This window comes from Lepidochelys kempii, chromosome 11 (genome assembly GCF_965140265.1).
Source record: "Lepidochelys kempii isolate rLepKem1 chromosome 11, rLepKem1.hap2, whole genome shotgun sequence".
NCBI classification, from domain to species: Eukaryota; Metazoa; Chordata; order Testudines; family Cheloniidae; genus Lepidochelys; species Lepidochelys kempii.
In genome coordinates, this window is record NC_133266.1 from 73,907,768 (window position 1) to 73,923,315 (window position 15,548).

The following is a 15,548-nucleotide window of genomic DNA, read 5'->3' on the forward strand; positions in this document are numbered from 1 at the left end:
ACCCAAGAGTTCTGAAAGAATTCAAATGTGAGATTGCGGAACTATTAACTATGGTTTGTAACCTGTCCTTTAAATCACCTACTGTACCCAATAACTGGAAGATAGCTAATGTAACGCCAATATTTAAAAAGGGCTCTAGAGGTGATCCTGGCAATTACAGACCGGTAAGTCGAACGTCAGTACCTGGCAAATTAGTTGAAACCATAGTAAAGAATAAAATTGTCAGACACATAGAAGAACATAAATTGTTACGCAAAAGTCAACATGGCTTCTGTAAAGGGAGATCATGTCTTACTAATCTATTAGAGCTCTTTGAGGGGCTCAACGAACGTGGACAAGGGGGATCCAGTGTACTTAGATTTCCAGAAAGCCTTTGACAAGCTCTTATATAAAAGCTCTTATATAAATTAAGTTGTCATGGGATAAGAGGGAAGATCCTTTCATGGATTGAGAACTGATTAAAAGACAGGGAACAATGGGTAGAAATAAATGGTAAATTTTCAGAATGGAGAGGGGTAAGTAGTGGTGTTCCCCAAGGGTCAGTCCTTGGACCAGTCCTATTCAACTTATTCATAAATGATCTGGAGAAAGGGGTAAACAGTGAGGTGGCAAAGTTTGCAGAAGATACTGAACTGCTCAAGATAGTTAAGACCAAAGCAGACTGTGAAGATCTTCAAAAAGATATCACAAAACTAAGTGATTGGGCAACAAAATGGCAAATGAAATTTAATGTGGATAAATGTAAAGTAATACACATTGGAAAAAATAACGCCAACTATACTCACAATATGATGGGGGCTAATTTATCTACAACTAATCAGGAGAAAGATCTTGGAGTCATCGTGGACAGTTCTCTGAAGACGTCCACGCAGTGTGCAGTGGCAGTCAAAAAAGCAAACCAAATGTTAGGAATCATTAAAAAAGGGATAGAGAATAAGATGGAGAATATCTTATTGCCCTTATATAAATCCATGGTACGCCCACATCCTGAATACTACGTACAGATGTGGTCCCCTCATCTCAAAAAGGATATACTGACATTGGAAAAGGTTCAGAAAAGGGCAACTAAAATGATTAGAGGTTTGGAACAGGTCCCATATGAGGAGAGATTAAAGAGGCTAGGACTTTTCAGCTTGGAAAAGAGGAGACTAAGGGGGGATATGATAGAGGTATAGAAAATCATGAGTGGTGTGGAGAAAGTGAATAAGGAAACATTATTTACTTGTTCCCATAATATAAGAACTAGGGGCCACCAAATGAAATTAATGGGCAGCAGGTTTAAAACAAATAAAAGGAAGTTGTTCCTCACACAGCGCACTGTCAACCTGTGGAACTCCTTGCCTGAGGAGGTTGTGAAGGCTAGAAATATAACAGGGCTTAAGAGAGAAATGGATAAATTCATGGAGGTTAAGTCCATTAATGGCTATTAGCCAGGATGGGTTAGGAATGGTGTCCCTAGCCTCTGTTTGTCAGAGGGTGGAGATGAGTGGCAGGAGAGAGATCACTTGATCATTACCTGTTAGGTTCACTCCCTCTGGGACATCTGGCATTGGCCACTGCTGACAAACAGGATACTGTGCTGGATGGACCTTTGGTCTGACCCAGTATAGCCATTCTTATGTTCTTATGTGAGTGGTTGACTGGAGACACATATTTGCTCTAAGAAGAGTAAATAGAAAGCAGTGGCCACCTTTGAATCATGTTTCTGGTCTATGCTTTCCAATATCGGGCTAAGGTGGAAGATGCAAGAAAGCATGCAGTGGTACTTAAATTGCTGAGAAACTTTGGTTTTTATATCTTGGATGATGTTTAAATTTGAAAAGCAAAATCCTTAACGGTGCTGGTTATCAAAACCTCACATCGAAGTCTCAGGATTTTGCCCCTTATAGACAGTGTTCTACGTTTTAATCCCCACAACTCCCAATGTGTCAGGATAATAAACCTTTATGTGTGGGGAAGCTGAGGCAGAGATAGTGATTTTCCATAGTGCTTCAGAGGGAATCAATTTCATGAGATTTAGTAGTATGTACACATTTTATGAAGCTTAATGTACTTTTCTATGCTTATCAACATCGGAACACAGAATTCTAAATTAGTATGTACTGTTGTTATATTGGTACATCCTTGATATTCTACCCGTCTAGAACAAACAAGTGATTTCCTATTTTAGCATTAATGCCATTTTCTCCTTATCCACATATCCTTTCCCTAGTCCCTTCTCTGCCATGAGCAGCTCAGCAGGAGGTTTTGGTTCTAAGTACTTGGCAATTCTTTCTCTCAGGCAGGTATGTAGATTGTAACAATGGGCCTTCAATAGACCTTGCTGCTCTGGGGGCAGGCAGAGCCCTTTCCACTGACCAGCTGTCCAGTCTGTTCAGTTTCCAGAATTTTGCAGGAGATAGGACACCATCTGCTACAGAGCAGGAGGACAGGGAACCCTCTAATTTTTCCCTCCAGAGTTCCTTAACTTTGCTGCAGTTTGGACTCAAGGCATTTTTAATCAAATTGGCTCCAATTTTTGCTGGATTTTAGTTTTGATCAGTTTTTCTGAAGTGTTGCTATGGCTCTTCCTTGCTGGTGTCTTGACCACCATTCAAAAATGACACATCTTCTCAGCGAGGAGAAGAAAAGTCTGTCCTGTGCTCTTCCAGAGCATAGCAAAAGAAATTGTTCCCCTTTGGAACTGGAGGAAAACCTCCAATATTGTGTACAGGGTTTTCTTTGAAGCTGCTAGATCTCCCCCCTTAACCCCAACCACATCCTTTCTCTCCCCTCCCGTGCAACAAAGAGGTCACCAAAGGTCACAGCATTCCATTGTCCAGGAGCAGCACCACAATACCCAGCAAGCCAAAACTGAGTTTGCAAAAGCTTCCAAGGCCCCTTTCAGACTGGCTGCCAGGTCTGCTGTGTATGCAGTCCCTTCCAGGTGGCAGAAGGAGCAGCATCCCTCTGAGTCATTAGGCGGGGAATCACATTCTCCTCTCTGCACAGGCAAGTGGACCCAAGAAGTGTCAGTTGGTGCAAAAGGCAGCAGCCTGTTCTGAGTTGGTCACTGGGAGTGCAGGACAGATTTCGGGTGGGATTTACAGCGTAGCGTTTTCCTTATAAAGTTCTACATAGCCTGCGACTTACCCAACTTGAGCACCTCTGTCCCCGTGCCATGCTGCTGCAGCTCTCATCGGCATGACTTCTTGATTTAAAACATTGGTTTTCAACCTTTTTCCATTTGCGGACCCCTAAACATTTTCAAATGGAGGTTTGGGTCCTCCTGAAAATCTTTGAGGGGGGACCACACGTTGAAACCACTGATTTAAAAGACAAAGGGAGTTAGCAGTAGAGTGTTCTCCAGTGAGGCCCTCTGCTGAGTCTGGGAGTGAAAGATCTGTGAGGGAGACGAATGGAGAAGAGGCTAGAGCAGTAAGCACAGGGGAAGCGTGAAGGATGGGCTGATGGTGTCCAGGCACTGTGATGATCCCCTGTGTTAAGGGCATTCTTTGTCCCCCTAGGAGCTGTCTACATTTTTCTACTGCTGATGCTCAGTGTTCAGTTTTCAAATGGTTATATTGGTGTTACATCAAAAGCAGCAGCATTTAAAATAAAACAAAAGAAAGGCAACTGTTCATTTATGCTTAGGCTGTTTCTGATGTAGTTTTTTAACAAGTGTCCTTAGATATTTTACAGTATATATGTGTGTATATTTTCCCCTTCTCATAAGAAAATAACTAAAAGAATTTTGCTAATATCTTCCAAAAACATCCCCTGTTGGGCAAAAACCAAGTGTGAACATTTCCACACGAAAAGGTGACTATTTCATGAAGATGTGTATGAATACATGGGATTACAATGGAAATCCCATTACATGTTTAGCCATGACAGTCTGCCCCATAGTAATTCATTTTTTTTTCCTAACTGCAGTAACTGTACTAGATTTGTGTAGTTCTGATATTCTTGAAGTGCTTCAGGGGAATGATTTAGCAACTGTAAGTCCATAAGTAATGCAGACTAGGATAAACTGTCCAAAATGCTAATGAATTCCAAGATTTTTATATAACCTTAAATAATATTTACCAGGAAATCCTGTCATTAATTTCATCAGCACTATTACTGCTAAATAGTAGTTTAAACTAAAAACTGTAAACATATTTTAAACATCTTCCCCACCTCCTAAAGTATACAGTGGTCAATCTTAAAATTTTTGCCTTAGTTAACTATATAATTTTAACTCAATATGCACTGCATTCCATGTTCCAAGTATGCATCATACTGAGGTGACCATAATTATTTATCAGAGGCAGAATTGGCTAGATTGACAGTGCAACCACTGTATTTAATGCTCATGGAAAGTGCTGGGTTTACCATACTGGAAGTTGTCATCTCCAGTTTATTCTCTAGAGTAGGTACACCACAGCAGCTTCAATGCAAGCTTCCCCAGTGTGCGTAACCCTGATCTGGGGTGAGAAGGTAGTTCCATCTCCATGTCTCTTCTATCCCTACAGATTGCCCAACAAAGTGAGCAGATACCAGTTGTGATGTATTGTGATGAAACTTTTTCATGTGGAACTAGGCTTAAAACCCTGTCATTTCACATAGTTCAGCTGTCACATTTTAACTCCTTGGTCTTAACTTAAACAGCGGTCTAGAGATGAAAGGCTTCATATCTCACTGTTAATTCCCAGAGCTGGTATAAATTCCCTGGAAGCACTAAAATATATACATATATCACAGGAGTATTTCAAACATTCTTTTTTCTAATACTTTCTGTTCTTGTTTACTTTTTAAGGGATGATACTTCAGCTGCAAATGACAACTGAAGGTGGTTGGTTTTAACAATATGTATATTATTGTCACCATCAGAGTTACTCAATAGCCATTTTCTCCCTTCCTTTCTTCCTTTCTTCTCTGCTGTTTTTTCCTCCATATTATCTTCAGACTGGTATCTTTCAGGCTTGGGGCCACTGCCCCTCCATGCACAGTCTCTGGTTGGTGCAGATCGGGTCTCCCCCTCAATACACAAACTCCGGCAACACCGCCCCTTGGGGCGCACGCAGTCTGCTCCCCTTCCCCAGAATGCCCAGGCCCTCCAGCAGTTAGTGATCCAGCAACAGCATCAACAGTTCCTGGAGAAACACAAACAGCAATTCCAGCAACAGCAACTTCACATTAACAAGGTAGGCAAACTGATTGTAAATGCTTTCTTGCTCATGCAATTTTAATGTAGCCTTTAGCTAACGTTCTTATATAATGGTTTCTCTCACTATAATATGTATGGCCTCTAACAATATAATCAATTACTCTTCATCCTTAGATCTCTTTTTCATAATTTTGTGAAATATATTAGGCTACATACAGTGGTTTATTCATATTATCATCTAGGTAAGAAATGATACCTCTGATGCAGATGCTGGGAAAGGAAGTACAATTTAAGCTACTGGTTTTCCAATCATATTTTCAAAACTCTTTATGCTGCCATTCATCCACATCAGCATCATATCCAGCTCTAGAGAGGAGAGCATACAAATGCTGTCAAGGAATATAGGGGAAAATGGATATATTGTACTTATATTTTGCTTGAAGAAGGAGGAGAAAGAATGTAGTATAAAGCGGTATACTATAATAGAAGTAAAGTAAAAGATTCCATTGATGATAAACTAAAAATTAATTGGGGAAAGGGTGTTTCTACTTGAGGCTGTTCAGAGTTATTTAAGGTTTGCTCACCAGGATAATCTTCTGAGAGAGAGTAATGGGACTGAGCACCTGAGTGGGAGCCAGAAACTCCTGACTTCCATTCCCAGCTCCAATGCCAACCCCCCCACCTATGGCCTTGGGCACATCATTTATCTTCTCTGCCTCCATTTCCCCATCTGAAAATGGGGACTTCTCCTAGCCCAAAGGGGTTTTGTGAGTATTAATTAGTTAATATTTATAAAGTGCTTTGAAGATGGAAAGTGCTATCTGTGTTTAAGTATTATCTCACTTTCCATGAAGCACCTGGAGAACAGCTGAAAAGTATACGTATGTTGCACAAAGCTGTTCACCAGTACACAAATATTGCATTCACTTTGCAGGTCAGATAGATTATGGTGTACAGATAGATTATCTGTAGCAAAGAAGAGGTTATTTCAACTTGTTGTGCAGGTATGTTTTTTCAAAGACAAAATGGTTCTCATACGTGAGGATAGAATCTGAATTTAAAACTTGTCCTTGAAACACATGGAGGAAGATCTCAGCTGGTGTAAGTGGAGCTATGGCAATTTACCCCATCTGCTAATCTGTCCCACTTCTTTGGAAGGTAAAGTCAGCAGCTAGTCATTACAATAAAAAGAAAGCTGCTTTGAGTGTGGGATAGATCATAAATGTTTATAATTATTTTTAGTTCTGTTCTGACCGTCATAGTTGTACTAGTATTAAAAATAAAAAAAAAATTCTCAAGGAGCCCCAGTTGCGGTTTCTTAAAAAATCCCCCCACACTGACAGATTCTGAAAGAAAACTCAGCCTGCCAGTTTGATTTTCAGAGTGCTGTGGTTAGATTTCGGGTGGACATTTCTCCAAATATTTTCACTGTTCCAGTTATATGAGAAAATATAACTACTAGAAGCTGGATTAGCCTCATTGAGTGGTGGCCCATATAAAATCTTTCCAGTAAAAGAGAGAGTCACAATTTAACCCCCAAACACTTTGTTTATAGACTAAAGCTGAGTTGGGATGATTACACAAGCTACTGACGTCAATCTTGTACTTCTGGATATTTGCCACTTCGCTGTGCATGTGCCAGCCCTGGATGTCATTCAGGCTAGCGTACTGATGTGGTGTGGAGCTGCTGTTGCTGTGGAGATTTCCCTTACCTCACTCTAAACATGCTTTGTGTAGTGAAGTTCAAAATCAGGATTGCTGGAAGCAGGCAGTAGGTTCAGTTTCTTTGTTAGTAAGTAACTTGCACTTCAGTGGCTTGTTTGTTGAGTTTTTAAAGACTTCCCTTGCCAACACTTGTAAGTGTCCAAAGACTTCACTGTGACGTACCTACTGAACTCATTGAGGCTTTCATTTAGACCTCCCAGGAGTTTGACGTGCGTGTGTGATATTGTGCAGACTGATGCCTCTTTCAGTAGCCTGAACTCAGACCTAGATAAAATTGTGATGTGTCATGTCCATGGAAAAAGGAAAAAAAAACATAGCTCAACGAGGACAATTTCCATTTGTTTTACTTGTTAAAGTAATGAGTTAAAATGCTTTAAAATACTGCGTGTGGGGCAGTTTTATCACATCGGATAACATCCAAATGCTGACATGGAAAAGTGTATTCTCAGAACACTCAGATATGTTAGGGCCCTTCTATGTAGCGTAGCAGCATAACTAACAATCACGTAATGGATTATTGTCTTTTAATTATAGGCAAGGCTCATGGCACTCTGTTTTCAGTTGCTTATGGTTTTGCCAAACGTTTACAATTTGCTTTCAAATTTTGCATGTCAGATGTCTGCCTCAGGCTGAATTTTGAGGAAACTTTTCTGCCAAAATAGTTCAAACTTTTCTGAGAACAAGGCTGGGGGGAAAAAACATGCGTTGCCGATGTTAAAAAAATTCTGACAATGTTTTCTTTAAAATTTCTAGTCCCCCATCCTTTGGAGCAGGGACTTGACATTTGAATGCAAGGTGGCCTTTGTGTCACAGATGTGCCTTTTGCCATCCCCATGAAAATCCACCCAAATTGGCCAAGTTGAACTTTCAAAAATTGCCATTTGTACAGGCTCAGTGGAGACTTCTTAGAGTTTAGTTGCTCAAATCTCCAAAGATTCAGTCCTCATGGAGTGAGTTCTCACAGCTCCTAGTGATGACCAGACTATGCATGTGCCATCCCAGCTGAAGACATGCCATCCCCTCACAGCTCCTAGCACTGACTGAACATGTGCCGTCCTCACAGAGCAGCTGAGCATGCACCATCTCCTCACAGCTCCTGTGTATGGGAAGCAATGCTTGTGCCTGCCCCACAGAGTGACTGTGCGTGCTCCATTCTAGGGATACGGAGCAAAGCCATGCTCTCCCTGTAATGATTGCTCAGAATCAGGGTGGTGCTGAGCACTGGAACTGAGAGCAGTGAGCCTGTCTCTGCTGTGATACTTGGAAATTACACACAAAAATGTAAATTAAAAGAACATTAAGGTTGCAAAGTCAAGCATTCAGAAGGTAGGAAATGCTAGAAATAAAGTTGACTGCAATTTTAATTCACCCACTTTATGCATATGATACTCCTGAGGGAATTCTGTGCAAATAAAAATAAAAATTCTGCACATAGTATTTTAAAATTCTGCATATTTTATTTTTCAAAATAAGACAATATAATCACACCATTTTCAATCATTTGCTGACAACTATTTTGAAATAAATTACCAAAATAATTGAAAAAGGTGTGATTATATTTTTATGGTGTTACTGTGCTATTTTGAACAACTAAAATATGCAGAATTTTAAAATGTTTAATTTTTTGGCGCAGAATTCCCTCAAGAGTACCAGGGTTCTGTTTGGCGCAATCTGGGTGCAGGCAGCTCGGTGGGGGGTCTGGGTATGGGGAGGAGAGAATCTGGATGCACGGGGGCTCGGTAGGGGGGGTTGGGTGCAGGGGGAATTGGACTCTGCAGGGGAGTTCAGGTGAAAGTGATTAGGGCTCAGTGTGGGAGGCTGGGGGAGTGGGGCTTGGTGGGTCAGGGTGCAACTGGTTGGGGCTCAGTGGGGTGGGGGTCAGTGTAAAGGGGGCTCCCAATGCAGGGGGTGAGGCTCAGTGGGGTGGGGGTTCAGAGGGCTTGGTGGAGGGGGTTCTGGGTGCAGGGGGCTCCTGATACGGGGGGCAGAGTTGGTTGAGGGGTTCCAGGTGCGAGGAGGGGTCACTGTACGGGGAACTGCTTCCCCTGTTCACCCAATCCACGTGCATCCCGGACAACCCCTCCCTCCATCCCCCCCCGCCCGCTCCCAGCCTCCCCCCGGCTAAGCCTCACCCCCCACACTCGGAACACCCATCCCATCAAGCCTCACCTCCTGCACCCAGACCCCCCAGTTCCCATCTGCATAATAGGCTTAACTACGCCACTATGAGGTGTGGATTTTTTTACATTTCTGAGAGACATAGCTCTGTCAATGTAAGTTTCCAGTGTAGATCAGCACTAAGACTTGACTTAATAGGCTACAACCCTTGTCTAAAGCAGTTTCTCACCCTTGAAGTCTTTCTGCAGAGTTTGTTGGTTTTCAGTCAATCCAGGATCCATTCCTTCATGAATCACCCCCTCCCTCCCTCCCCTCCCTCCCCTGCCAATAGCATGCTCAGTGAAATGATTTTCTCCTTGAACCCTGTTATAGTCCAGTAGCCCTTTGAAATGCATTCCTATGGTTGTTCCCCGGTGTACTGCTGCCATATTGTGCTCACATTTCTCCCCCCCTCCCATCAGTTTGTTTTCCCTATTGATTTTGCATGCCAGTATAGCTCCCATTGTTTTTGGCTCACAATGCTTAATCTGCCTAACACAGAGAGATAACTACTTTGCCTCTGAACTGGAAGAAACTTGTTTCTCCCTTTATTTGGTTACAGACTTTAAAGCCTAATATTAGTTTGTATATTTAATTTCTCATGTAGTGTTAGTACATAAACTTCACAGTGATATTAGTGACCCGTGTGTCACCAACTTCCATTTGACACCTCACATGATATTCTTTATAGCTAGATTCTGCAACAGCAGTGTGTTAGGTGTAATGAATTTGTCAGGCGTGGTAGGAGTTGCTGACAGAACAGGAAACCCTTTGCCAGTTGGTACAGAGGGGCTCTTCAGGTCACAGTCACATGGACTCCCAAACATTTGGGAACTGAGGTTGCAAAGCGAGTGTGACAGCTGGAGGAAACAAGCTTATTAGCAGCACTTGACAAAGTACAGGGCAGCACGAATCTTGGTGTTTATTTTTGTAGTTGTGGTACAAATCACCAAGCACAACTTTTCTCTCCTATAGCAACTAAAATACTCGACTTCAGCTTCATTTTGTAAGATGCAATTTATGAGTATGTCAGAAAGAGGCTTGGCAAACAGGGAAACAGGAAACCCAGACAAGAACAAATCTGTCACTCGTTTGCTTCTGGGTTTTTACTGCCAAATGGTTGTTTCCTTGCGGACGTTGAATGAAGTGGAGCAGCCTGCAAAGCATACAGGCTTTAGGGGATTCCAATTTCTTGAGAGAAAAATCAAACAACAAAAAAAGAGGATCATTGTTACTTAGGACATTGTTTCCCCGATAAGAGATTAATAGGCTAACCCAGTCTTTTTCTTTACTATAATTATCCTTTTGTTTTGGAGCTAGTTTGTAAGAAATACTAAGTCACTTTTTATTTTGCTTTCATTAAGCTGATTCTTTAGTTGAGAACATAGTCAGCTTTAACTCTGATGTGTTACACTTTATTTATCAGTTAACCTCTGGGATGTTTTCAGATGATACCAAAACCGAACGAGCCAGCCCGCCAGCATGAAAGCCACCCTGAGGAGACAGAAGAGGAGTTACGAGAACACCAAGCGCTTTTGGAGGAGCCATACAGTGACCGAGTCTCAAGCCAAAAGGAGATGCAAGGGTTGGCCAATATGGTGCAGGTGAAGCAAGAGCCCCTTGAGAGCGATGAAGAGGAAACAGAGCCACCACCGGAAGTAGAGCCAGGGCAGAGGCAAGCTGAACAGGAGCTGCTCTTCCGTCAGGTAAGATACAACCGAGTGAGAATGTGTCTACAAAGTGGTCTCTTAGAATAGGATGGAAGCAGACTGGCATTGTACTGTTGGTAAGCTTCTGCTGCCACCGTCTGCTCTGTACCTGTTTTGTGGCTATGTAAAGAAAGATGGGGTATTTGAGATAAGTTCGCAGAGGTAGTAATATGGATTAATATCAGTAATAATGAAATAGCTAGAAGGGCAGTGTATGCTAGCATAGCTCAGCAGGGTGTTTCAATGAGAGAGATATAGACTATCTTCCTCTTGGTGGAGGCAGAAGTAGTGCTGAGCTGCTGCTTTTTTTTAATATTTGCCAGCATGCCAAAACATCCCCAGCAGTGTGAAGGGCACAGATGCCTGGGAAAACCCCACAGCACAGTGAGCTGCATGCTGGATAGGTCCCCTTCGAAGTAGGACAGAGCAGTAGTGGGCAGAGGACTGAAGCCCTGGCGGTACCATACGATGGTCTGATCCATTTTGAGGACTGAGCCAACTGCTTGCTCGGTAGCAGTGTTATCATCATTTTGCTGTACACACTATAACTTGGTGCTGTATTCAGATCATATACAGTAAAAGCTGTGTTATCCGTCACTTTATCAACCAGAAAGCTCTTTTAACTGGCATTTCTGATATCCCCCAATGCAAATTTTCAATCTAGTAACCGGGACTAGTTTACTGCCCAGCACGTTATGCAACTGCACATTCTGCACTCTACTTTTATGCAAAAGTATCTTCATAAATGATCTGGAGGATGGTGTGGATTGCACTCTCAGCAAATTTGCAGATGATACTAAACTGGGAGGAGTGGTAGATACGCTGGAGGGGAGGGATAGGATACAGAAGGACCTAGACAAATTGGAGGATTGGGCCAAAAGAAATCTGATGAGGTTCAATAAGGATAAGTGCAGGGTCCTGCACTTAGGACGGAAGAACCCAATGCACAGCTACAGACTAGGGACCGAATGGCTAGGCAGCAGTTCTGCGGAAAAGGACCTAGGGGTGACAGTGGACGAGAAGCTGGATATGAGTCAGCAGTGTGCCCTTGTTGCCAAAAAGGCCAATGGCATTTTGGGATGTATAAGTAGGGGCATAGCGAGCAGATCGAGGGACGTGATCGTTCCCCTCTATTCGACATTGGTGAGGCCTCATCTGGAGTACTGTGTCCAGTTTTGGGCCCCACACTTCAAGAAGGATGTGGATAAATTGGAGAGAGTCCAGCGAAGGGCAACAAAAATGATTAGGGGACTGGAACACATGAGTTATGAGGAGAGGCTGAGGGAGCTGGGATTGTTTAGCCTGGGGAAGAGAAGAATGAGGGGGGATTTGATAGCTGCTTTCAACTACCTGAAAGGGGGTTCCAAAGAGGATGGCTCTAGACTGTTCTCAATGGTAGCAGATGACAGAACGAGGAGTAATGGTCTCAAGTTGCAGTGGGGGAGGTTTAGATTGGATATTAGGAAAAACTTTTTCACTAAGAGGGTGGTGAAACACTGAAATGCGTTACCTAGGGAGGTGGTAGAATCTCCTTCCTTAGAGGTTTTTAAGGTCAGGCTTGACAAAGCCCTGGCTGGGATGATTTAACTGGGAATTGGTCCTGCTTCGAGCAGGGGGTTGGACTAGATGACCTTCTGGGGTCCCTTCCAACCCTGATATTCTATGATTCTATGAAAAGAGGCAGAAGACAAGTCAGCAAGCTGATATCAGGGATTGATTAAAAAAAGCCGCTTCCAGGTGTGTCATAGGGTCATTACAGACAGATTCAGCCCAATCTCCTACACCATCTATATTTACAATGATAATTGATGTTGATAATGACGACCCTGAGCACTGCAAGATCCTGAAGTGCCTTCTGAATCATCAAAGGAAGATTCAGTTGTGTTCAATATAGTTTTAGTATTAAATGTATTTTTAGTGATCTGGGTATATGCCAGGCGTGGCCCATAGTGATATGTGGTGTCATAAGATACCCTCCTGTATAGAAAACTTTACCTGTATATACCTAAGTGCTTCAAGAAACCAACCACTCTGCAGGGCAGTACTACTCCTGGATTGGTGAGTACCTGTCTCCTCTTTTATACTTTATTCATTTTACTGTATTCTAATTCTTTGAAAATTGTTATTCCATTGGTAAGGATAACTTAGTTAACTGGAATTTTTGACTGACTGGCACCCCCATTCTCCCAACATGCTGGATAACAAAACTTTTACTGTACAATTATAATTGATTTTAAAGGGACAAGTATGTGTGAATCATAGAGTATTTATAAAAAGAAAAGGAGTACCTGTGGCACCTTAGAGACTAACAAGAATGCATCCGATGAAGTGAGCTGTAGCTCACGGAAGCTTATGCTCAAATAAATTTGTTAGTCTCTAAGGTGCCACAAGTACTCCTTTTCTTTTTGCGAATACAGACTAACACGGCTGCTACTCTGAAACCTGTCAGAGTATTTATAATTGGTATACATTTGAAGTACATGTTGATTAACTACATGAACTACGTTAACTTTGCCGGCTGGCTAAGCAGCAGTTCTGCAGAAGAGGACCTAGGGGTGACAGTGGACGAGAAGCTGGTTATGAGTCAGCAGTGTGCCCTTGTTGCCAAGAAGGCTAACGGCATATTGGGCTGCATTAGTAGGAGCATTGCCAGCAGATCGAGGGATGTGATCATTCCCCTCTATTTGGCACTGGTGAGGCCACATCTGGAGTACTGTGTCCAGTTTTGCGGCCCCCACTACAGAAGGGATGTGGACATATTGGAGAGAGGGCAACAAAAATGATCAGGGGGCTGGGGCACATGACTTAAGAGGAGAAGCTGAGAGAACTGGGCTTCTTTAGTCTGCAGAAGAGAAGAGTGAGGGGAGATTTGATAGCAGCCTTCAACTACCTGAAGAGGGGTTCCAATGAGGATGGAGCTTGGCTGTTCTCAGTGGTGGCACATGACAGAACAAGAAGCAGTGGTCTCAAGTTGCAGTGGGAGAGGTCTAGGTTGGATATTAGGAAAAGCGTATTCACTAGGAAGGTGGTGAAGCACTGGTATGGGTTGCCTGGGGGTGGGGGAAGGGGGTAGAATCTCCATCATTAGAGGCTTTTAAGGTCCGGCTTGACAAAGTCCTGGCTGGGATGATTTAGTGGGTGTTGGTCCTGCTTTGAGCAGGGGGTTGGACTAGATGACCTCCTGAGGTCCCTTCCAACCCTAATCTTCTATGATTCTATGAAAGCATTTCTAAAATTAACCCAGTCATCTAATAAGTTTAATAAGCAAAGAATAATGAAGTACTTATCCTTAGAATTATAGAAATTAAATAATATATCAATAAGCATCATCACATTGCCATGTCTAAATATGGTTAGAAGATAGACGGGTTAGAGGTATCATTACATGGCTGTATATTGAACCCCATTAGAAGAGGAGGAAGGACAGCAGTGCACCTATGTATGGTCCACAGAGATGAGAGCACTTGAATTTTATGAATATAGTATTATGTGCTTCAGTACAAGCGGGGAGTGAGGGGAGGTACTGTCACAAGACAATGCAATTAGGACCTGATCCAAAGTCCATTTAAGTCAATAAGAGTTTTTTCATTGACTTCCATGGGCTTTACCTAAAGCAACTGAGAGGTATGTTACAAATTGGTGAATCCCCATTGCCTGTGGAAAATGTTAGCTGTAATTGCAGCATGATGCAACCTTTGGAAACATTTCCATGTCCTTTGGGATTTAGCTGGAACACAACACTCTTCACCATGAGATGTTTGCTGGCCAGCATACCAAGTCATCTGCAGACGTTGCATACAGGAAGTGTGGCTGGATTGACGGGGGGAAGCGAAACATCAGGGCAAAACTGTATATTCCTTGTAACGACTTATACACAGTACACATCGTTCCAGGTTTATTAGCTTGGTTGAAAGTATGCAAATTGGACCTGTATTTAGGCAGAAAGAAAACAGTGATTATTTCTAATGTCCATGCCCCTGCTTTTGTCAGATTCAGACACTGTAGGGCAGCCTTCTCCGCCGTACCATCAACACATGACTTGTCCACTAAAGAACAATGTGCCAACCCTAGGAAACAAATGTCATTTCTTTAGAAAATAAAGTGGAATTCCTGCGTGACTGGTTTGCGCCACTCTGACAGCACAAAACAATCTTAAAGCTAGGGCATCTGGCTGCTCGAGGATTCCTCCTAATTGAAGGAATCTTCAGGTGATATTTGTGCTAAAACTGCTCCTATGCTACCTCCCCTCCATGCAGCACAGAAAGGCGGCATCACAGATGTATTCCTTTGGTTAGCTGATCCACAGCTACAGGAGCAGCCCTGAGCGTTAAGGAGAGCAGCCTCCAGACCACAGGATGCTCATTGCATGCAATACAATTAGGATATATAAATTAACATAGAGTATTTTGCACTGGGTTCTGTATACCTTGTAGGCCAGGTCTGTGGATTAAAGATGAAGGAAACAAGTGCCTGATTGTATCTAATCCATACCTAGAAAGTCAAGAAAACAGAAAAATACTTAATACTGTTAGAAAAAAAAATCCTGAGATGCCTTCATTAAATAGATCAGCCTTGTAAACTGTGAATAATACAGGCAAATAAATTGTGACTTCTGCACAGGAATACCTAGAATTCCAAAGGTGACTGTTAAACAGCGTTCATTTACTTGTTTGGTATCATGTTAGGCCTTGAATGTAAACAGAGTAGGTGTTACGTAAGCCTGTGCTCGAGACCTGGACATCTCTGCCAGTGGTCACTTGTCATAATTCTGCTTCTCTGTTCCCTTTGCTAATATAACTGGCCAGATTCTCAACTGGTGAGAATTG

General features: G+C 42.5%; 1 protein-coding gene across 11 annotated transcripts in view; it reads left to right on the plus strand.

Annotated features, from left to right (window-relative positions):
* HDAC4 (histone deacetylase 4) overlaps window positions 1-15,548 on the plus strand; it is a 469,205-nt gene that overhangs the window by 368,775 nt on the left and 84,882 nt on the right. For 10 of the 11 annotated variants that reach the window (XM_073306830.1, XM_073306829.1, XM_073306834.1 and 7 more), the window contains 2 exons: window positions 4,930-5,168; window positions 10,462-10,719. In XM_073306830.1, coding sequence (XP_073162931.1) covers window positions 4,930-5,168; window positions 10,462-10,719 — 497 coding nt within the window. The remainder of the gene's footprint in view (window positions 1-4,929; window positions 5,169-10,461; window positions 10,720-15,548) is intronic. The other variant, XM_073306831.1, reaches the window with a different exon arrangement.